General features: G+C 36.4%; 1 protein-coding gene across 1 annotated transcript in view; it reads left to right on the forward strand.

Annotated features, from left to right (window-relative positions):
• The window catches only part of LOC104074478 (GTP-binding protein Rit2-like), a gene marked incomplete at its 3' end in the record, with an annotated part of 73,865 nt that overhangs the window by 42,821 nt on the left and 7,355 nt on the right, over positions 1–23,689 (forward strand). The window contains exon 2 of the mRNA XM_009574611.1: positions 9,899–9,955. Within this exon, the coding sequence (XP_009572906.1) occupies positions 9,899–9,955 (57 nt within the window). The remainder of the gene's footprint in view (positions 1–9,898; positions 9,956–23,689) is intronic.

The following is a 23,689-nucleotide window of genomic DNA, read 5'->3' on the forward strand; positions in this document are numbered from 1 at the left end:
GGGTTAAATGGAAGAGTTGTATCTTCCTCTTTGATGTGTCATCAATTTTCCAGACCATAGGTTTGAAGTACAGAAAAGTTGGTACCACATTATAAACCGCAACTATTCTCCCACTCGTGAGAAAATACAGCTGCTGTCGCTGCCAATTCATCACTGTTTGATGTATGGGGTATAATTTCACATGGAAAATATCACAGGAGCTAACCACTAGTTTATGTTGGGAAACCTGCAAACAGTGTTAATTTACCACTACCTGAAACAGCAGTAAACCAAGTCAGAGATCTCAAGTTATCATTACATGGAAACATGTCAGCAGTTAAAAAAAGGGAGAGAAATAAATGTGGTTGCTGAAAGGTTTCTTTTCATGGAATGGAATGACTTTATCCTTTTTTAAAAGCCTTTTTCACAGTGAGCTAATCATACTTGAGACTGGTAGCTGCAAGCCAGGGCCCACTTGGATAAAGAACTACCCTATATTTTTCTCTTGTTTGCTGTACTTCCTTTGTAAAATTGGGAGATTTATCCATTGACTTTAATTGAAACGTGTCTATTTGTAATGGTTCAAGATCAGCTCTATTGTTCTCTGAAATAATACGTGAAAATTGAGTCTTTTTAGCTTTATTCAATGTATTCTGTTTTAAAAACCACATTATACTGGAGTCTGGTTTAAAGCCTTTTTATGTCATTACATTTTGGATTGCTCACTAATGGAAGGTTTAAGTTACCGTTGGATTTTCTAGCTGAAGTACAGTAGAAGACACATTAAGTTTTCTCACCGATTTTAACTTGATGGAAGAAACACCGTGGGAAAATGTGCTAATAGCAGCATTTACCAGAAGTAATTTCTGTATATTAATGCATCTTGTCAAGTCACATAAGCAGGGTAGGGAATGTTCAGAATTTTTGTGGCAGACCTTTCTGGAAGGGGTCGGGACATACTACAGAGGAAACGGTGCATAAGTGGTAGCAATCCACCTTGTCATTATCGTTAATTTGTATCACATTATGATGATGTCTCTTATATGGGGAATAAATACAACTCTCATCTGCTTCCCTGATTCCTTAAACACTGAACAGAATTTTTAACATGAATTTTATAATGCAGTGCATTCTGTCTTCCTATATTGCACCAGGAACTGAGTCTGGATGTAGGTATTAATGTTAGTCAGAAGTTTTTAGTACAACCATTTTTCACTAGAATATGCTGATTCAGAAGACTTGGAACTTTTCTGCAGTGAGAGCACTTTTGCTGAAGGTTTCCTGAAAGTTTCTCAAGTGCAGGATGAATTTTTGCACAATTTCTCTTTTTTTCCTTCAATCCCTGCTGGAAAGCTATAACCAAACATGTCTGTGTTCCACTGATCACACTTTGAAGAGAAAGAGTGAGAACTCATGTCTTTATGTCTAATACTTGTGAGAAAGAGCAGCTTAAGAGATACTCTGAGATTAGTGATTTTTATTTATTCATTCAAGATGAGCCCCAAAATAAAATAAAGATTTTTTTTCTACCTTTTCTTTCTGAGGGGATGATTCTCCTCATCTGCTTCCTAATTCTTTGCTTTTACCCTGGGGGGCATATATTGCTACAACATATAGATTTCTGCATCAAGTCCTTTGTTTCCTTCTGATGCAAGAGGTGAAATTATAAAACTGTGACTATTATCCAAAGAAAGCTGTTTTCTGCCATGCTCTGTCACCACCAACTCCACTTCGATGTATTTTGATTTTAGTCTGCTCTTACTTTACAATGGCGGAGGGTACAAAACTGTAAGAACAAGCCTTTCTCTTGTTCTGCAGTCCGAACAACAAAACCAGCTCTCTTATTTCAATCACTATATATGTTCATTTGGTTTTGTTCTGTTTTTCTCTTGAGACTTATTTTACCATGTTTCCCTAGTAGCTTTGTGTGTTACAATTTTTAACAAGGAAATGAGGGATCTAGCTGGGACCCTCTGGAGGGACAGAAAGACCATGACCTTCCGGGCAAGAAAGTGTGGATTCCCAGAGAGGAAATGGGATACAGAACTGACAGGAGCAAATAAAAGATGGACAGGCCTTGAAGGTGATGGAAATAATTTTTCAGGGGACCACAGAATTCTGTGCAGTGCTTTCAGCAGCTCAGTTTTTAACCAAGACCAAGTCAACACAAGTTAACAGAAGGATCCATCTGCTACAATTCGAAGGACAAGGAGGAGTTCCCTAGTTCTGTTCTGGCTATCCTCGTAACTTGAGTTTTCTCTGTTTAAAATTTACGTGTTCTGGGGTTTTGTGTGTTTGATTTTCATTCTAATAAGACTGATTTAATTTAAAAGACTTTTGGCTTTTAAGACTCTGCCCTTCTGATGCTTACTACTCTGCTGTGGACTTCAGTTTCCGTAGGTGAACAAAACACCTATCACTTTAGCAAAAAACAGCGTAAAAAGCAACGCTGTATCAGCAGCCTAGCATATGCAGTAGATCGTTGTACAGCAAGCTTCTGTATTTTTCTAGTACACCAGAATGAATTTAACCCAGAGAAATAAAATTTAACTTGCCTTCATTTCACAGCCAACGCTCAATAAATAATACATTGTAACACCTAAAAAATTAATAATTGCAGCTCACAGACTTTGCAGCATTCCTCCCTGAAATGATGTAGTAAAGCTCTTATCCTATTTCTTACAGGGTATAAAAATGTAAAAATGGCTGTACTGGATCAGAACAAAGGTGCCTTTAGGCTGGTATCCTAGTGAATCTAGCCTGTAGTGGTTGTTTGAGGAAGAATATATGAACAAAACAAAAGATATTAAAACTTCTCCTGGAAAAACTTCACATCCTCCAGCAGTATGAAGATAAGAGTGTCTTATCATGGGGTGAGATCTTTAAGTTTATTAGAACCAGTTTTTAAAAAATCAAATTTTTTAATCCAGCTATATGCTCTGCCATTTACCATGTCATGGGACAATCATGCAGTGAACTATACTCAATGTGCAAAAATATTTTATTGCTAGATAATATTGCCTTGTATGGTGAGAGAATAAATAATCATTCTCTATTTACCTTCCCTGTACTCTTAAAATTTCTTAAATCTCTGTAATACCCTGCATTAGACATCACTCTTCTCATTCATCTTATTGACTAAAACAGATACTCCTCAAGACTCTTGTCATATACCTTCTGGTAGAAGTAACCTTCAGCCATTATGGATGTTCAGTGATCCGGTCTAACACAACACGTACCTCAACAATGGTACAATGGGTAATCCCATTGATTTCAGTGTGAGGCAGGTCATTCACATACTCCTCTAGATAAAGGTTTTGGTCTCCATCTAACCAAGTTAGCTACATGTCATCATGGAAGACTGGTGGTTTGGATGATTTTTTCTCCACTGACATCAACTAACCTCTTTCACTTTTGACATTGTAGCTGTTGTTTGGCAATTTTGGTTCACACTGATGCGAAGCACTTGAATGTAACAATATTATTTCATCATTCTGACTCCTTTTGTTTTGGTTCAGGTGACTACTGCTGTCAGTTATTTATTTTAAAACATACTGTGCATAGATAAAATAAATACAAATTATATACTCAAATCACATAGTTCTTTGTGACCTGGAAAGCTGTTGTCTGGTAAAGATGCCTGCTATCTCGTAAGATTTCTTAGTAAGGGGTAGGAAAAAAGATAACAGTGCAGTAACTCAGAAATGCAACACATTTTGTTCAAAACAGCAAAGGCTGTAGATGGGCTGGCTTTGACTGCATAAATTGTATATGAAGCTCTCTCAGATTCTTTTTTTTTTTTTTTTTTCCTACACAAGTATCTCATAAACATCGGGTCATTTAAGTTATCCCTGGTCATCACAAAGCAATGTCTCCATATGAAAACTTATCCCTGGAAAGCAAGAAGCTCTTTATAAAAGGTTTGAGATCAAAAGCACATAGTATTTTAGGAAAGCAAACATTCATTTCCATCACTGGTGTTAGTTGAAGACCTGATTATAGATGCTATCTATATTAAAATATCATACAATAAATTAATGTTTTCCCCACCTGAAATTGAAAAAACAGGGGAAAATTCTCCAAAAGAACCTTCTGTGTCACTGATTCAAGGCAACCCTTTCACTTAGGAAGCAACGTAAAATCAAAGAGGTTTCTTGCCTCTTCCATCCGTATTTGAATTCTGTTTCAGAAAATCCCTCATCTGGTGGCTAGAAATATTTTCTAATTTGTAGTCTCAATTTCTTTATAGCTAGCGTCTCCCATTTGTTTCACGGTAAAATTTCCCTTTAGCTTTAATAGCTTTTCTTTTTCTCGGTTGTCTTTTACCCTGATCTATTAAACTTGCAGAAACTGAACATACATGAAATCTTCCTCAGACTGTATTTAGAGTTTTTCTAATTTTTTTCTTTTTTTTTTCTCCCGTAATACATTCGTACATTATTGGTGTTTCCAGCCATTCAAAGTTGCTCTGAGTGTTAATGTAATTCAGATAGCAGATAAGATTTTGGAAAAACTACTGTCTTCACTTCTTGCTGTTCATCATGTATATGTTTGCACATTGTTATTACATAGTCTATTTGATAAGACTCAATGGGCAGAAGAATGATTGCAAATGACTTTATACTTGACAAGTCAATCTAAAAATTCAGGAATGAGCTCCAAAATAGTTAGTTATAAGGATGTTTGTCATTTTTCCAAGCCAGTGAAACAGAAGTAAACATTCCAGTTTTCAGACATGAACATTTGAAAAGATCATACATTTTAGAAAGTGATACCTAAGGTCTTGTAGGTTTGAAACCATCAGAAAGACCAGAACTGTTCAAACTATCCAGTATTTCAGAGATAAAATAGTAGTAATAAAATGCTTGTTTAGTTGCTGGAATAGTCTAACTTTGATACTGTAACATTTTTACATATTTAGTTATATACAAACACCTTATCAAAAGAATAAAATCAGGTATGTTCAACATGCCTTGGCCATGTTTTTAGAAAGTTATTTAATTTTACAGATTGATAGAGGCAAGGATGTCTCTTGAACTTTTAGCATATTTATCACTTTTTCTGTTCTGTGACAATGTCTCTTCCTATGGTGCATACTTTGTTAATATGATCTACTGTTCCGTTTTTAGACTTTAGCTTCTTTGCTACCTTCTCTATGCTAATAATACCTATATGTTTTCTTCTTTTTTCATGAATTTCACAAAGTAATCTATAAGTCTACTGACTTTATCATATTAGATTATTTTTAGGCCTGTTTTCTATGCTGGTATCTTTGAAATCTCAATGTTTATAAATACACAAGTTAAAGGTCCACTTGAATAGTAGATCTAACTAAAGTGAATCAACCATATGGAATCACAGATCTCTGAGTTACAACTACTGTGGTCATTTGTTAGATTATTTAAAGTGTAGAATTTTGTGATGAGGGTAAAGATGCTTTTGAAAATGGATTAACATACAGTCATACACAGCACCCAGGAGAGTATGAATATGTGGAAGTTCTTGGGTGAATAAAAAGGGATAGGAAGCTCAGGATGAGATATTCATATCAGGGATACTATTACCATAAAGAATATTGTGTAAAATAGCAACGTACTCTCCAGCTTTGAAAAATAGGTGTTGGACTACTTTCAAAGTTGTCACTACAAATCAAAGTTAGAACAAATTAGAAGGACAGCAGGATTCTACTCTACCTGCTCGCACAACTGCACGGGTATTGAAGCATTTTTTCTATTAGCCTGTGGGCCCACGCAAACATATATTTTTAGAAGTTGATATCTTCCTTTACATGAAATTTAATATTGCTACACTGATCAAAAGGATGCTTTAGAGTAAATAATATAATCTCAGCCTTTTTCTAAGCATGACATTTCCTACTGGGAGGTAAATAAATTATTGTTAGGAAGAGAGTAGGAATTATATTGAAAGTAGCGGACAGGACTAAGTTTATTACTCATAGAAAACATATATATTTCAGTGCCAGCATAGATATCATGTATACCATTCTAGATAGTTAATGAACATTGGATAAGCATAATTGGAAACAACCAAAAATGAAGTGCAGGATCTGAACCCCTTTTTTATTTTGAAAACACAAGAGAACTTTAAAGCTATATAGTTACTCATGCATATCAGGTTTACATTTATTCATCTGAGGCAATCTGCACTTGCTTAGCCACAGATGGATAGAAGGAAGACACTATTAATCTGAAACAATGATCCTTTTACTTATAGTAGTTACCATGTGCTGTACATATCCCATTTAAATGGAATGATCTTCACAGTGTTGTAAAATATTCATTAAAAATTTTCAGGCAACTTGCAATTCAAAATGTTTCACAATATCTGCTATGGGTTAAAAGGTGTTTTGTTTGATTTTTTTTTTACCATTTTTAACTGACTATGCTTTTACATGTATATGTATTTATTCAAATATCAGTCTTATCTATTTACTCTGTTTTAATATCCTGCTTTAAAACCACATTTTGATACAGTGCTTTATGTGTGGTATAAATTAGAGTTAAAGGTGCCTAATTTATAGATCTGTAAAAATGTGGAGCAGTATTATTTGGATTTCCAAAGGAAAATGGTCACAACAATATCTGATGATGGTTTGGATTTGTTAGGTGTGAATGTTAATTTATATGGAAATATGGATAATGGATAAGGAAAAAAAGGAGGGACCAAGGAGAATATTTTCATAAAGCAGCATGGAATACCCAGACCATTTTGGTATTAGTTTTCAAAATTAATTCGCTCCGGAAAATTACTTTGGAGCTGATGTTAGTATCACTGAAGAAGCCAGTGTATTCCAGCTGAGGCAGCTGTCCTGCTGGGGAGCCCAGATAGAGCTGGGTATAATATATATATAAAAGCAGATCCAATTCCCAAGGCTCCAGCTGAGTTGTGTGGTTACGCGTCAGCGGTGATTGAGCCTTCTTTTGCTCTGGGAAGCATTCCACCGTCTTCTGACCATCATTCAGGACTAACTTCTGCATGTCCAGCAGCCAAGCCTGTGGAATGTCTGGTAAATCTGGACACAACTGGTTTTGTACATCAGACCTGATGTTCTGAGAATTCCTTGTCCTCCATCCTCGTGGAGTAAGGGGTTTGTTGTTTAAAGCCAAAAGCTAGTTGTTCCTTTCCCTTAGGGAAAGTGGCCTGTTATGACTGCTCTGAAAATGCTTGCTGCACTAATATTCAGTAGGGTTTAACAGAAGATGCTAATTCTTATTTTAAAGAACACACAGAGGAAGATGGGTTGCAATTCCCACCTCTTATACCCCAGTTTCCTTATATGACATTGTAATGCAGTGATTAAAAAGATCAGACACTGTACCTCAATCCCTTCCATCTGAGAAAACAAAACCATGTAACCTATTTCTGGGAGAGGGTGCTAATCCCCCATGCAAGAGGTGACAAGCACTAAAGAAGCCAAAGAAGTTCCTTACCCTGGTGATTGGGAGGAGCCCTTGACAAAGGGCTGCCATGGAAGCAGTTGTGGGACAAAAAGCGTGTAAAAGGATGCTTTTATTCACCATTTCCCTAGCCAGCTCACTGTACGATGTTTTTATTTCTTCATACAGAGTGCTTCTGTGAACACCTTTCTCAAATTCTGTACCTCTCCAGATTCATTTTAGATATAGCCAAGTCAGCTCATGTAGAGTTCTGGACTGAGACTAGGGTCAGGCGTATACAGGTCAGTATTGTTGCACTTGACATTACAAGACATAAATTCCTCTTCAGATCTGCCTCTAAAGCACTGTGTGCAGCCTAGGTTCCTGTGAAAATTTTGATGATGGATATTCACACACACAGAGTGGTCTGGGAGATATAAATTTTACACGTCCCAGTGGCTAACATTTTGCACGTTACAATTGAAAGTCACTATGATGCTTTCAAATTATTTCCTCTTAGATCCTGTGAACGTAATGAGGATATGTATTGATTTGGGGCTGTCTCAGGAGAGAGGAAAATGTTTACCATTAGTTCTGGGTATCCTCTGAGAATTTCTGTTTCGGTTGTAACAACAGATTTTGTGACGCAGGCATAGCTCCAAAAGGAAACAGAATTAGATCAGATGCAGAGTAGTTTGCTTTTAAAAAAAAGCTTGGCAAGAAAAACCAGCAGGTAGTGAAACAAATTGAATTCATTTGTGGTATGGGCCCTCAGAAAGCTCAAAATGTGTAGGCATAAACCATATGAACAGCATCTCTGCTAGCTGCCTCTTCTTCTCAGAGCAAACTAGGCAGATCACATTAGGCATCAATTTATTCTTTATAAACCACTAACAGTTATCAGATGGAGGTGCCTAAAAATCTGTTGTGATTAAAAAAACAGGTGTCCTGGAAATGAAAGTGTCCAAACATACACAGTACTTAAAACTAATGCATCTGACAACAGATAATATAGAAGACATGAGTGTCACTGCACGTAGATTTATTCCCCTATAATATGTATAGACTGAATGAGCTTTTTTTACAGTTACCCTCTCTGAGTTACTATGAATTTATAATGCTGCTTCTTAACATTTATATTTGTCTACGCTAAAGATGCAATAATTTATTAACATGGTAATAAATGTTTAATACTCTTTGTCTGTATCATTTTGTAAAACTATCTCCTTAACCCTCTGATTCTTGAAAATATAAGGAAGACAAACATTAAACTAAAACAATGCTGTTTTAAAAATGGATGTATTTATATGCAGAATTTTTAAAATGTCACATTTCTTGTTCATAACCTCTGCTATTGAAGGTACCTGAGATGTTCAAGACATAAGGCAGAATCTCATGTTTGGTTTAACTTGTTGTGACTGATAGTTATCATTCAGGTAGGGTACTTTTTTTTAAACAAATGGCCACATAGGAACTATAGTGGAATTTTAATGCATTAAAAAACCCATGGAAAATTAAAATAATGAAATTGACTTAAAAATCAAGCAATATTTTAAAAAAATCTGTTGGGTCCTATTTTTTCCCCCCTTCTGTTCAATTGGAATTCACCTATTTCACTTTTGAAGGTTTTTTGTTTTTTTTTTTTTCACAGCTCTCAGTGTTAGGTAGATTCCTTTACTTTTCAAATGAGCTGAGATTCAAACTCCCAAAGAAAGACATCAAAGATAACATAACTTCCCATATTGTTCTGATAACTGATGGTATGACTGTGACCATTGAATACGCAAGCCTACTTTTGTGATTATTCAAAGTCCATGAACTTTAGACGACATGTTGGAAACTCATGGTTGGACAGGATATGAATGCTTCTGGCTTTCTACATAAATTGGAATTTCACCTCCAGAGCGCCACCTGTTCCAAATGATGCAAAGCAATTTTGCTGAAGACTTGTGTAACTTTCCTAAAATTTCTCAAAGCAGGTAGTATTCAGCCATAAAACAATGTTCAGGAGAAATCAAGCTCTAGGTGGTTAACAGAAGTATTTGTCTGCTGCATCAAGTTTAATGAGTTAGGTATTCCTAAAATGCACCACAAATCCGATCAGGTACTGCAGTTAGTGGCATTTTGTAACATCATGAAAACTTTTACGAATCAGCCTTATAAATTACATTTTATGTTTTCTTCATGACAATTTTCATCTGTAGACAATATCAGGTTAACAGTATTTACCAAGTGTTAAAAAAATGTAACATTTTAATACAGCAATTGATAAAATGCAGTTTACAAAGGAAGAAATTAAGACAAATAAAGAAGTTTAATTAGGGTTTTTTTTCCATTTATCAGTTCTTAGTTATCATTGTGATGCCAATGCATTCTTGCAGCTTTAGACGTAAGACTGACTTCGGACTCACTTTCTAAGCTGATACTTGGATGAGTGAATTCTCTGCTTGTTCTTTTCCCTGTTGTCATTTGAAGACAGTAATATAATTCTTTCTTCTTCCCTCTGTCTTTCTCGTTTCCAGCAATGACAATGCAGTTCATAAGTCATCGGTTCCCTGACTATCATGATCCAACTATAGGTGAGTAGAGACTATTCTTTTCTTCAACCTCTCTGTCTATTCAAGATCACCGTACAATGAGAAGATGCTCCTAAATAGCACTTAGATAGAAGCAAGGTTTGTAAATTTTAGATTAAACCTTAATTTTGTGCTGAAAATTAAATTGTGTCATGGTTATACTACAGTTATTTCTTCCTGAAATGCTTTGTACAAAATCTCTTTCAGCAACAGTTTTGTGGCTTCATGCTCTATAACTATTAATGGCTGTGCAATTATAATCACAGAAACTGAAAATCTCACAAGATAGAAAGCAATCTTTCAAAATACTAAAATAATGTAAAGACTCCAGTCTGGAGTGTGTTTTTTAGAGTTTTGTTATTTTAGTACTGTTTTCCACTTTTAAACTCTTATTTGACCTTCCCTAGAAAGATCAAGTGCCCACTGAATTTAATATACTGGAGTTGTGCTCTGGGATCATACACTCTGCTAACACCATTGGGTTTACCTGCATTGTAACCTTAAGTCACGATAAATATTCACATGTATCTGCATTACACTGAAAGTCATCATTTCTAGATGCTGACCATTGCATGACTATATGGCTGGAGTACAATGGGACAGTCTGAGCTGGAAGAGAGATCTGGAATGAATTCTGGTTTACTGAATTGAATTTCTGTTTCTAAATCAGTTAATTCAAAATGGCTGTGGCAAAAATTATGTGTCATTAAAACATTTCAAATGTTTTTCCCCCTTCTAAGTTGGGTATAGATTTGGAAGATATTTACAGAGTATAAACCCAAGTAATTTAATGATTTGAACAGCCTGGATTCCTGTTGTATTGGGTATCATCTATTCACATCCTGCTGGACACCGGGTGGACACCGAGTTGAGTATGAGCCAGCAATGTACCCTTGCAGCAAAGAAGGCTCATGGTATCCTGGGCTGCATTAGGAGGAGTGTTGACAGCAGGTTGAGGGAGGTGATCCTTCCCCTCTACTCAGTACTGTGGAGACCACACCTGGATTACCATGTCCAGTTCTGGGCGCCTGAGTACAGGAGAGCATTGGCATAGGTTGCCCAGAAAGATTGTGGAGTCTCCATCCTTGGAGATACTCAAAACTGTATAGACATAGTCCTGGGCAACCTGCTCTAGATAGCCCTGCTTGAAAGGGGTATGGACCACATGACCTCCTTCCTGACAACCTCAACCATTCTGTGACTCTATGATGTCAAGAATGGTTGTCAAAAGGCTGGGTTTTTTTCTTGTTGTGGAGCATCTTTTGGGCACTACTATAATCATTAATATGAATGCATGTAGTAAAAATGTATGTCACATCGAAGTAGAAATTAGCAGAACTGAATGTTTATTCATTTAAGGCTGGTTTGTTAGTTAGTTTTACTTATACTAAAAAGCCTTTGCATTTATAGGGACTATCCATGTGTAATATTTAGTTATAACTAGGAGAAGATGGCAGAATCTGGGCCTAATAAGTGGGAGGCACTAAAAATATTAACATTTACAAAGATTGCTTTGGAGAAAAAAAAAAAAAAGGTTTTTCCGACTCCCTCAGCCAAAACAATTTTTTGTTATCTTTGAAATTTTCAAATATTTCAAACTCAAGTTTAACTTGTATAGAATTACTGCATTGCTAAGTAGAGCAGCTAATGGTAGTATTTCTTTTAATTTATTATTTCTATAGTATTCCACATGTACTGTATATTAACTCCTGATAAGTTGTGGTATTTTAATGATGAAAAAAAAAAAGATGTATAAACTCTTCATGCCATTAGTAATTTTATAACTATTAAAAATATTACGGAATAAAAATGAGATGTGTCAACTCTAAAGAAGGCAAAACTACTATGGAATTGTTACAAATTCATTTGTTGCACTCAGGAAAAAAATAATCATTAGATCTAATTGGAAAAGAGGAGCATTAGTAGTTACTAACACAATTAAGTTATGTACATACACCCATCTTTATTATTAACTATCCACCTGCCATCTGTATTTATCCATATATTGTATCTTGTCATATTCTTAACTTATTGGTCTCTAGACACTACCACAATATGAATAATAGATAATCATAAAGAGAAGGAAAGCTTGTCATGCATTGTAAGTACATACTGTAGGAATACTTAGAGGACCTAATCAGGATGAAGGTCTCCTTGACTAAGAGACAGCTTCTACTCGGTAAAACCAACACTCTGAATAGGAGAAGAGGGAGGGAGATAGGGAACAGAGAAATGAAATACTGAATTCAAACTCACACAGCTGGTTAAAGGTAGAACTGGAATGACGACACTTTTATTTGTTCAGCACTTCTGTCTCTCAGAACATATTGAGGACATCCTGAGAAAGATTTACTTCTATTCATGCTTTAAAACATGTACTAAACAGCAGAGTATAATCCTGGGCTAAGTACGTACGTTTCCTCTTGGGTAAATATGTGGTATGACCCCTCAAAATTGGACAAAAAACCAAAAATCAAATAGAAGGAATAATTTCTTATCTGACCTGTAATAACAAACAAATACATTTAAAAATCTCAGTACACTGAAAATGTTTATACTGTTGAGATTGCTTTTACTACTTTTGAGCCTTTGGTCTCAAATCACAGAATTCATCTCATGTTTTTTTGTACATCCACTGATAGGCACATTTGAACTATTTTTTAAACTAAAAAAATATTAGCTGATCCAGAATAAGCATATCCAGGGCCAAGACTATGCTGATGCCAGGAGTTGCTAGAGGAGATGTCATTCCTTGAAGGTCGCAAGGAGGTAGCCACGAACAGATGCTTTGTGTCGTGGGGAAGTTATCATGTTGAGGCAGAACAGTGATCTGTCTAGTCAGAGTTTTGTTTCTCACATTAATCCAGTAGCAGACGATGAGGAAAGAAAAAAACAGGCCGCATATAAAATGTACCTTCACTCCGGTGGAGTGGCAAAGCAGAAAATTGAACATCGCTTTTCAGCTGTGTATGAGATCACTGATCTCTCTGGATATCAATATATTGCCTTTTTTTTGTGTCATACATTTTAGGCTACTTTCATTCCGCAGCAATTTTTATCCTGTTTATGGAACTGTTCAGCTGTCCTGAACTTCTCTGGGCGTACTGACCTCAGATTTTAGTGTACTACTTTGGAAATAATGTATTCTGTCTACCCGTGGTTTTATTTGTCTTTGGGCATTTCAAGGAACAACAGTTTCTGTAGGTGTCACTGAGATGGTGATATTCTCTGGAAGTAACAAAAAATGTTCTATGAAGTGTTCAGATGATAATTCATGGATTTTCCGTATTAGCCAACCTGTTGAGTCTACTATAAAGCTCCAGCTGAGTTTTAAGATAAGGTCTATTGTTTCTTTTACTTTACATGGACATAAGAATCTAATAGATACCTACATATTTTTCCTAATTTTCTTGCACCAGAACTCCATTCTCTATGTTTTCTATGGTGTGAAATTGTGGCAGTAGTGACCACGATACTTCACTGTGTGAATTTAGCCATGAGTTAGGTAGGTAGCGCTGACAGAATTGATACTGTACTTCCTTGCGTTTGATGGGGCTTTTTCTAAGAGCTGTCCTAATAGAAATGGGGGGGTGGGGGAGTGTAAAATGGAGGGGCCTTTGTAAATAACATCATAGTCTTTTAAATCCCAGAAGTATATCGCTTCAGTTTTACAGGAAAGACTTCAGTGACCCCTGGGGCTACTAAATGTTTATAACAACTTTGTCCATTTTAACTTGTCATTGTCCACCTTAAGCACTGACATGGGAGTGGAATAATAATTCCAGCTGCTTTTCATCTCTGTAGATTCTTGTGAAATACATTTGCATCTAGGTAAAGAAGACAGGGGACAAGAAACCATTCCCAAAGCACATGAGCATAGGACTGGTATAATCTGGTTGATATTCAGTTGAAAAGCAGAACCAAACCATTCAGTCTGTACAAAGGATCCACAAAATCTTCTTGTCTGATCATTAGGAACACATAAAAAACCTGAAACAAGGAATCTACCATAGTGTTTGCTTTGACTTGAAAATAAATGGCTGCCAACAGGTTTTCATATTTTATTTCATAAAACCCAAATCTTTTCAATTCTAAGAAATGTTCTGAGTTTGATTCTTTTGGTATAATGATCACATTTCACGTCCTGACCTATTCCTTGCTCCATAGAAGCATAGCCATGGGCAATTGACTTTTGAAGATTTTTGGAATTTTTTTTTTTTCTCCTTATTTTATTTTTATGTTATACTTCATCTGTAAACTGATAAGACAGTGAGCTTTAAAGGGAATCTAAAGATGAGAATATATTTCTCTTTTGTCTTGCCCAACATGAGGCTATGGTGAAAATTGCTTACTATTACTGACCAGAGAATACAGAGGAGTCCTTTCACTTAATATGCTGCCAAATGTTCTTCCCCTTCCCACTTCTGCTTCTCTCCAAAACCACATTCAGGAATTTATCCTAAACATTGTGCAGTAATAATCATTGTAGCTTTAAAAATCCAGAGGCATTACTTTTCCCCTTTTTTGTGACAGTTCCTAGGAACATGGTTTTTCCCTGTCATTCCTTTTCATCGTGGTTCAAGATAATGTTACTAATGCATTAGAGTTTTCCCTTTCTACACTGACTCTAGCAATATAGTAGAAATATACAACTCCAATATAACGGTGCTTTGTACTTAGAACTTTTTTTCTGTTATCCACTGACATTTTTGAAAGATTACAGGGGATCTTGTTGATCACGGAAAGCTGCTGCTACTGTGAGATGATGCAGAATTTTTGTTGAGAGGATATTTCAGTTGCTACATTATATGATATATGTGCTTATAGATTTTTATGTCAAATACATACATTTCAAATGTGTTAAAAGAGCTATGCAAATAGATTTAGACTTATTTACATGTTTTCCCTTCTGTGTTTATCATTTATAGAAGGCGTATCTATACTTTTTCCTGGATGTGGTGATAGATAGTCCAACACTTTTTTAAGTCGAAGACTTTTTTAAAGACTAGTATGGATTTATTTGGGGGAAGAGGCTACTTTTTGTTCTGTTTGGGTTTGTTTTTTTTTTTTTGTAAATAAGTGGTGCATTTTTGTTCCAATAGGAATTTATTCAGAGAAGTCATCTGTACACTGTGGATCAGACATACGATGTCAAAATAAATGACTACAATAAATGGTCCCTTCTGATGTATGAAACTGTCTTCTATTTTAGCTAGTTGTCTTAGCTTGGAAAAGCTGATAAGATCTTGAGAAACTCAGACTGCAGACATTATATACAGACGTAAACAAATGTGCGTACACATGAATACACAAATAGATGTGTCAGTATTTGTTTAAAATATACAGTAAACATTGATTAAAAAGTTAAATGCTATCTGAAGTGCTAATTTTAATGCTGTCACTTTGAGTTTATTGCCACTTCAAAATAAAGTGGGAATAATGACTGTATTTTAGGCTTGCTAAAAACATTTTGGTTCAGAATTTTGAAACAGAAACATATTATTTTTGTAAGTAAATGGGGAGGGGAAGGAGGAAATTCTTTTAGTATTAGACTGTATGTGGGCAAAATTTCAGAGGTTAGCACTTCATGAAAATGAAATTATTTCAGCGCACACTTAATATTTAATTGTAATCAACAACAAGAACAATTTCCAAGTGGCAGCGGATGTGATCATTTTCTGGAACAAATGGATAAGAGCAATTTACACTCTACAGTCTTTGCCAATATCAAAGAGAGTTAATGCAAGTAGAGTGGCAGAAAAGGAAGCATGACATAGTGTAGCAAACTGGACAGCCTCCAAGATGTTCATTAGCCATGTGACTAATCTTAAAATGAATACATAATGCAAACGAGATGCGAAAGCAGCTTCCTGTTTTGGTGAGATATCACTGTATGAGATTGTGTCAAATGAGCAGTTGAGGGTATTAAGGCTGTGTCAATGTCACACTTTAATTGAAATGGGTGTGGGATGGGAGGCACTTTAACATTAAGCACATGAATTTCCATGAGGTTTCCTGACAAAGTAATGCATTCACCAATGCATCAAATAAAACACATTTAAACTCATCCTTAATAAGATGGTGGAAATGCGTGGGTGAATTTGAGAAAAAAGATAAAATGTGACTGAAAATATTCTAAATATTGTATAATGCGTACCAAAAAATATCTGTGTGGTAAAGAATATTATATCTGTTTTCAAGGCACAAAAATGAAAAAGGACAAAACAAGGGAAATACGAACTTATTCGTAATGACAGAGTGAAAGAAGACAAAGATGGGACACATCTACTATATCAGGAGAGGGACATCTTGCCATAAAAGTACTATTCAAATTCAGTGTTAGGGTACAAAAGGTTTCTAGATCATTTCCACTATTATCTAAGACGTGTATACGTGTATACTCCATCCCTAATTTCATTCTCAGTCTCATTTGTCCGTAGAAGGTAAAACATTTGGATTGGACTGAATCAAGCCACAACTGGATTTGAGCTCCAAAATTACTGGTTTTTGAAAAAATAATATGATTAATAGCTGTCTTTTATTCATCATTCTCCATACCCATTTAGTAGCCTTATCTGAGACTGGATACAAACATGATTTCATCGTGTTTGTGTCATACAAAATGATCTGGAACCAGTACAATTTGTCTTCAAAGACTGTCTCCAAGGGTAGTCAGACTGATCGTGTAGACATAGCTAAATTGCCTGTTTGTGTTCCGTCTTCATCATAATTTAAAACGAGAAATGGAGAATATATAAGATTACAGGTGTATGCATTTGAACCATAATCCTAAACCCGTGTTTTGTTATCAGTATTCATTTTTCTATCTGTTGGTATTATCTGCATCATACGTCACATTAAGAGGTTAATACTTTCGGTATAAAGCATTTTGACTTACGTACATGAAGAAGAGCAAACAGAGATTATGCCTACGATGTTAGGACTAAGCCTTACATTCAGACACCTAAATTAAAAAGCCTGCACATGAGCTGTGTATCTAGCTTCTGGTTTTCTGGGATTCAGGGAGATCTGGGAGTGGAGATTTAAGTCTTTGTTCGTTTCCCTTATCACAGGCTTTGAGAGCCATTTGAGATGTCCTACAGTAACCTGTTTGTGTTCGGGTTCCTGATCCAGAATGCTGTGGATCTCCCACAGGACTTGTGTCATCATCATCCGGCCCCCTGTGGATGTGACACAGGACCTATGGGGCACCAGAGCCCTTCTAGTCCAGTAAAGGAAAGCCAGACAAGATTCCTGAGAGCGTATCAAATAGCAAGAGTCATGTGTGGGCAACTGAATAGAGTCTATACTTCCATTAAGTGTAAGGGGATTGTAGATACCTACCTTGCATTTAGACACATATTTTGTAACTGTCTAAATGTAGATGCCTGAATCTGAATTGCAGTGCCTTCCCTGACAGCTTGTCAGAACAAGAGCCTTCACAGATCATGATGATATCTCTCAGACTGTCTGGATAGATGTCCTGGAGTGAAGGAAGGAAAATGCAGATTGGGACTTGCCATGCAGAATCCTTGTTAAGGTGGCAAATGAAAGGAGAACATTGGCATGTGTCTAGCAACGTAGGTGCTCCCACTGTAAGATCAAAAAAAGAATAGAAAAGGAGGGAGTAGTACTAAGAAATTAAGAATGCAAAAAGTGCCTAAGCTGCTCAGTTAGTTTAGATTTCAATGAGGCAACAAAATACCTTCTGCTTAGTGTTCTTATTATGTCCTGCCATGGAGGGAAATAGAAATTATTTGAAGCCACGGAGAATGGAGACTGGAAAACCATAGCAGATCTTTCTCTCTATGATGAAAACAAATTGATTAAAAAAAAAAAAAAATCCCATATCTCTTGGGAAGAATTATTTGTAAAGTTGGTAGTTTCCCTCTAAAGAGCAGATTAATGATAATTGGATCATCTCTCAACATTTCAGTCTGAGCTATACCTTCTAACTTAGATGCATTCTCAGCTCAAGATGAGCTTTGATTTTTTACCCCTTCCTCTGTTGAGAACTTCAGTATTTTCCTCATTAATGAAACAGTCTGGCCACATTCTACATATACTGTGTTACTCAGATACATGGTCTCTAGCTCTGCTGTTAAACTTTTTTTTCTTGGGACTTTGTTTTAATAAGCCAATTATTCAGTCCTAAACAGTTTGCAGACTTCATGTAAGAAATAGCCAAAGCAATCAATTACATTTCCCTGTCCATAGTCAAGATGAATCACATCTAAAATCCTGGACATACACTCAATGTCTGCTACTGCTTTGTCACATTCGTATTTTCTTACAAATGCAACTCATCATGCAATTATTTGGGGCTGTTTACACCAGGTGACAGCTCACTGTCACTTAGCGTTTTCAGAAACTTGAGAAACAGTGCTTAATCTAGTAATTTTCCTTTGCTAATATCTCTGATAGAAACAATAGCAGACAAGCAAATGCAGTCTTACGTCTTTCTAGGGGGTACGTGGCCCAGAGAGCCGTTCCTACAGTTGTCATTTGCTCCCTCTCATTTCACCGAACAGCTGCTCGAAGGTTGGAGCTCAATCAGAACACCTTGATGGGCATTTAGGCTTGCAGTTCAGTCTTGGAAATGCAGTTGTCTGTCTGTGTCCATCACTCATGCTCTTAGAAAACATAACGCAGAAGGTATGCTAGCAGATTCACTTCAGCCACGGTGGTACCAGACAGCAGCTACAGTTATGAGTCTCTGCAGCACACGGTGAGGTTTCAGGGAAGGAAATATAGAGGAGACCTAGTGTAGAGCTGTCTAATTTCTTCACCCTAAATCACAAACAAGGAATGATGCATGAACTATCACCTACTAGGAACAGACTTTGGAGGCTCTGCAATAGGTTGTTGTTTTGCGAGATGGGATGAACCAAATCTAACAACTCATTTGTGTGGAAAAGGAGGAAGTCCCACTTTTCATCTCTGCCCTTCTCCCAGTCTTATTGGCTCTCTGGCATTCATTAGACAATTTTGCAGGCTGATTCAACAGTAGTCCAGAAGAAAACTAAGCCACCCCGACACAGAATAGTTGTCTACCAGGTTAGTGAGTTTAATCATTTTAGTAAAAACAATTCAGCAAGCTCAAAAAGTGGCAAAAGGGATAGTGTAGAACCACCTATGGGGAAATGGGAGTGTAAGTGGGGATGAAAGAGGAGAAAAGAGATCCTTTTATTTCTGGGACAGGAAAGATGTGAAAACTGAGTCAACCATCTCATGCAGAGTCACTCTCAGACACCAGCCTGTGAGCCAAAATTCCTTCCTAAGTTGATCTGTGTTCTTAAAGACAATGGGGATAATTACCTGTGCCAAAAATGTAGATGGATTCAAAAAATATTTAGGTAAACTATTGGAGGGAAAAAATCCATCAAGGGCTGTTGCTGCTTCCCATTTAGAAGGGCTCTTGAAGTGCAAATAACTGGAAGCTGAGAGAATATGCCAAAAATCATTGTAGGATTTCCTGGGCTATTGGTCACCCTGCAAAAGAGGAAAATGGATTAGATGGACTGTTGATCTTCTAAGGCTCTACTTTTTATATTCTCATTTGGAGCATTTACCTAATCTGAACGACCTTAATTGATAGTCTGGCCAGTGATCTGACTTCCCTTTCTCCTTTGTTTCAGAAAGCAAGCAAACAGATGAACAACTCTATTCCTCAAACATCTCTGCCCAACATCTGCCTACCATGGCTGGAACAGGAGAGAAAAGTGTTTCTCTTGTGCGTTGCCATGAGAGACCTATGCTGCATGTTCACGTGCAAAAAAGCTCCAATACCCCTTAACTGTTAATGGTTCATACTTATTATTTTCTATCCTCCATTAACTCTCTTTGTGTTAGAAGTAAGATATATTCCTGCCTTGGCCATCCTCTCTTCTCCACTGAATAAAGTGGAGGATCCTCAATGGAGGATCAAAGCACAGTATATAATCCTTCTATTCCTCCTAGAAATCTCCAAGTTTAATCGCATATCTGCTAAACAGAGAGAGAAGAAAAATAACCGAAAACTGTATAGAAGTGTGACCTTGTGGTTGCTATTCTTAAGCATTAATTAGCCAGATCAAAATTTAGGAAGGAAAAAAAGCCTTTTCTCATAACTGTGACAGTAGCAAAACATTTCTGTGGTATATTGTTTAATAATAGTAATATTAGTAATAATGATAATAATGAAACCATTGTATTAGAATTCTTTCATAATGTTATCTACCACATTCAGAATCAGGAAAGAGTCAGCCAAGAATAGAAACCATTGTTAAAATATTTATGTCTGTTCTACACAAAATAGGCTATTTAGGTTTTTTCATATCAGCTTCATACAGGCAGAAGACCTCTATCTCAGCAACCGGTGTTTTTGATTTGCCTCAATCCAAAAATCCTCACCCCCTGCTTTGATTCACCAAGTCTCTAACTGATCCACCTAATAAACTGAAGTGGCAAAAGGAGTTGAAGAGTGGTTCTTCTTATCGCACAAGAGCTTATTCTCAGAGCTGAGCTCTTCAGGCCTCCCTTCAGGCCTACAGTGATACTCCAAACACTGACCTATCAGAAAATTGGGACAACAGCTCCTTCTTAGGTTCTTAACAACTGTAGAGTTTTTAGTAGCGTTTCATATACACACTTTCATTAGATTGAGCCACTCTAATAATCTGGGGAATTCAGCTCCCAGTCTATAGATCCTGACTGGATTTAAGTGTGAGCAAAGTGTCCATCTGGCTGGTGACACTGAGGCAGGAGAGTTTGTATGTTTATCCAGAACTATAAACCATAGTGAAGTCACATGCAGGTTGTGGTTTCTAATTCATAACATAAATGTACTGAAGTTCTAGAGCATGATTCATCTCACCCTAACATCTGCATCTCAAGTTAGTGAGATGAATAATGCTCTCAAATGTGAAATACTGTAAAGAAAGCCTAGGTTCTTAGGGTTAAAGCAGTGTGGAATGTCATGTTATGTAGCAACTGAGGAGTTTCAAAGGTCCTGGGAATTAGATGACTGAAGTTGGAGTGAACACCTAAGTCATCCTGTGACTTTAGCCCAGTGGTTCTGTTGTAGGTATCACAACCCACCTACAGTGATGATAATTGTGATTAGGATAATGAACTAAGAAGGAACTGAAGTGAGACTTGCAACCCGTAAATAGGGTCACCAGTGGAAAACTTGCTTACTTATTCCCTGTATAAAGTGATTTATACAAATGTTCCTTAAATTATTTTTGAAATTGGAAGAGACACTCATGTTATGGTTTCCTAGAGGTGGATGATTTATCATGCTCAATTCAAAATTCTTCATCACAGGACAAATGTCTCCATTAACCTTTCTTTCATGGAAGCCGGCAGCCATCTACACCTTACTAAATCCAAGGCACCATCCAGGCTAATAGCCACGCAGGTGTAGTCAACTTGTTAATTACTCCCCCTGAAATGACAAGAAGTGAATTCGTAGCTGTTAGATCCTCCCACTCAGTAGCACAATCCTGGACTTGAAAGAGTAGTGAAATTGCTACCTGCTATTCTTGTTCCCCAATATAAGGGTACTTGGACTCCTGTTAATTATCATGTTTTGATTAAACAGGAGCACTTTGTTCACTTTGTTCATGTACATCTTTGAAGTAAATGACATTTTTCTGGAAGCAGAGAAAGTAATGATATGCCTTTATTAAATATTAGTAGCATTATCTATATTGCAAGTGGTTTCTAATAGAAAAGCAAGTGCTACAGCAAAGGGTTGCCTGAGTTATCTCTAGCCCTGGTTTGCAAAAATGTTCTTACATTTGTAAGTAATCATATTTTCTTTTTGAGAGCTGGTTCTGAGAAAAATATTTGTCACCTGAATAGTCTTATTCATATGGGTGGGACACTGTATAAGCAAAATTTAGCCTGTTTGAAGGACTGTAGTACAAGGTTTGAAGAAGAGCTGAGTAAGTTTTCTGGGCAGCAAGTCATACCCTTTATAATTGTTTATATAAATTTTAGTCACATCCGTGCATGCTTGCAGATTAAAATCATAAATGGTGGCTTTGTTAACAGCATTTGCATCATGAATGATAGTTACTGCCTAGTTACTAGGCCAAATTATTCAGACAGACTTTGTCACTCTTTTATCCAAATCTCTGCTGTATTTCAGCCTCTCTGCAGAAGCTGAGGTGACGACATTTATAGGAGGTGACTATTCAACATCCAGGGGAATCCTACATTTCACAATATGTTGTAATATAAAAATGTAATCAGCTTCTCCATCCATATGTCTATGAGAAAGAAGGAATGTTTTCTAGACTTCATCTTGGTTATATGAATTGTAGTTAGAACTTGATCAGAACTCTTACCAATTCAGTTTTTCATGGGCTCTTCTGAGCATGCATTTTACTTTTATTAATAATTACATTTTCAGGGGGAAAATGCATATCTGCAACTAGAAAATAAAATGTTGCAAATAGTAAAAAATTAATATATAGTGTAGTAGTACAAAAATAGCCTACGTTTCTACATATATGAATTGTAGTTAGAACTTGATCAGAACTCTTACCAATTCAGTTTTTCATGGGCTCTTCTGAGCATGCATTTTACTTTTATTAATAATTACATTTTCAGGGGGAAAATGCATATCTGCAACTAGAAAATAAAATGTTGCAAATAGTAAAAAATTAATATATAGTGTAGTAGTACAAAAATAGCCTACGTTTCTACAGCAGAAGCGATTTGTATTGGATTTTTTTGTGTTTAATTTTCAATCTGCTCCTGGTCCTGAATTTTTTCAGGACTAGATAAGTAGCTTTACACATTGCAGGTGCTCCACATAGGGATTAATTTATGATACTCTCTTCTTACACATTCAGATACTCTGTCTTACATGTCTCTCTGTTTGTATACGTAGGTACATACATACCAATGCACAAACACACAAAACCACATATATATGTGTATATGTCTAATCTCCTTATAATGAAGCACCTCATGGGAATGGATAAATATCAGTACTTGGTGCAAAAGGATCTGTTGACTTGTTGCATCAGAATATTGAGTCGGAACTGAAGTAAAAGGACTATGATGCATCCAAGTCAACAGTGTGAAAGCCTTCAGTGTATGGAAGGCAAGTAGTAGTGGAGAAGGTGTTTCTTGTAGTCAATATTGTTATAAATGGTGGATGGCTTTGATTGATTTCTGTGGAGCATTTGCTACCATGAATGCTGACTGAAGGTGTTATGTTCACATACACCGTTATAATTTATTTTATATATAAAAACTTTGAGCCCTGATGACAGAGATCTGACTGTGTGCAAGGTGCTGTATGACCAGAGAATGTAGCAATGAGTTTGCCTTGCTGGCCACTTAGGTCTTACATTTTTAACCTTCTTTGCCTGAAAATGGATATCTTGCCTTGAATTTTCTGTTGTACATTGTGCTTTGTCTCCTTCTTGATGAGTAAATGTAGATGAAAACTTCTCCCATGCAACACTTTGTGCAACAATATCACTCTTAATTTTGGTTCTTCTTGAAAGCCACCCAGGCCGTTATCTCCTTTTCCAACTGTTTTGTTAGCAAACATCATGATAATGAGGACCCAAAGGGAGAAGACAAACCAGATTTAACTGACTCAAAGTTCAATTCTCTCAGATTTCTGTTCACACAAAACCTTTTAGAGCACAGATAAGGTTTCTTTTTTGTGCCTACCACAGACTAAGTGAGATTAAGTTGCTTTTGCTTGCCCTGCTTTTCAGCAGAGAATGA

This window comes from Fulmarus glacialis, unplaced genomic scaffold, assembly GCF_000690835.1.
Source record: "Fulmarus glacialis isolate BGI_N327 unplaced genomic scaffold, ASM69083v1 scaffold2813, whole genome shotgun sequence".
Taxonomy (NCBI): domain Eukaryota; kingdom Metazoa; phylum Chordata; class Aves; order Procellariiformes; family Procellariidae; genus Fulmarus; species Fulmarus glacialis.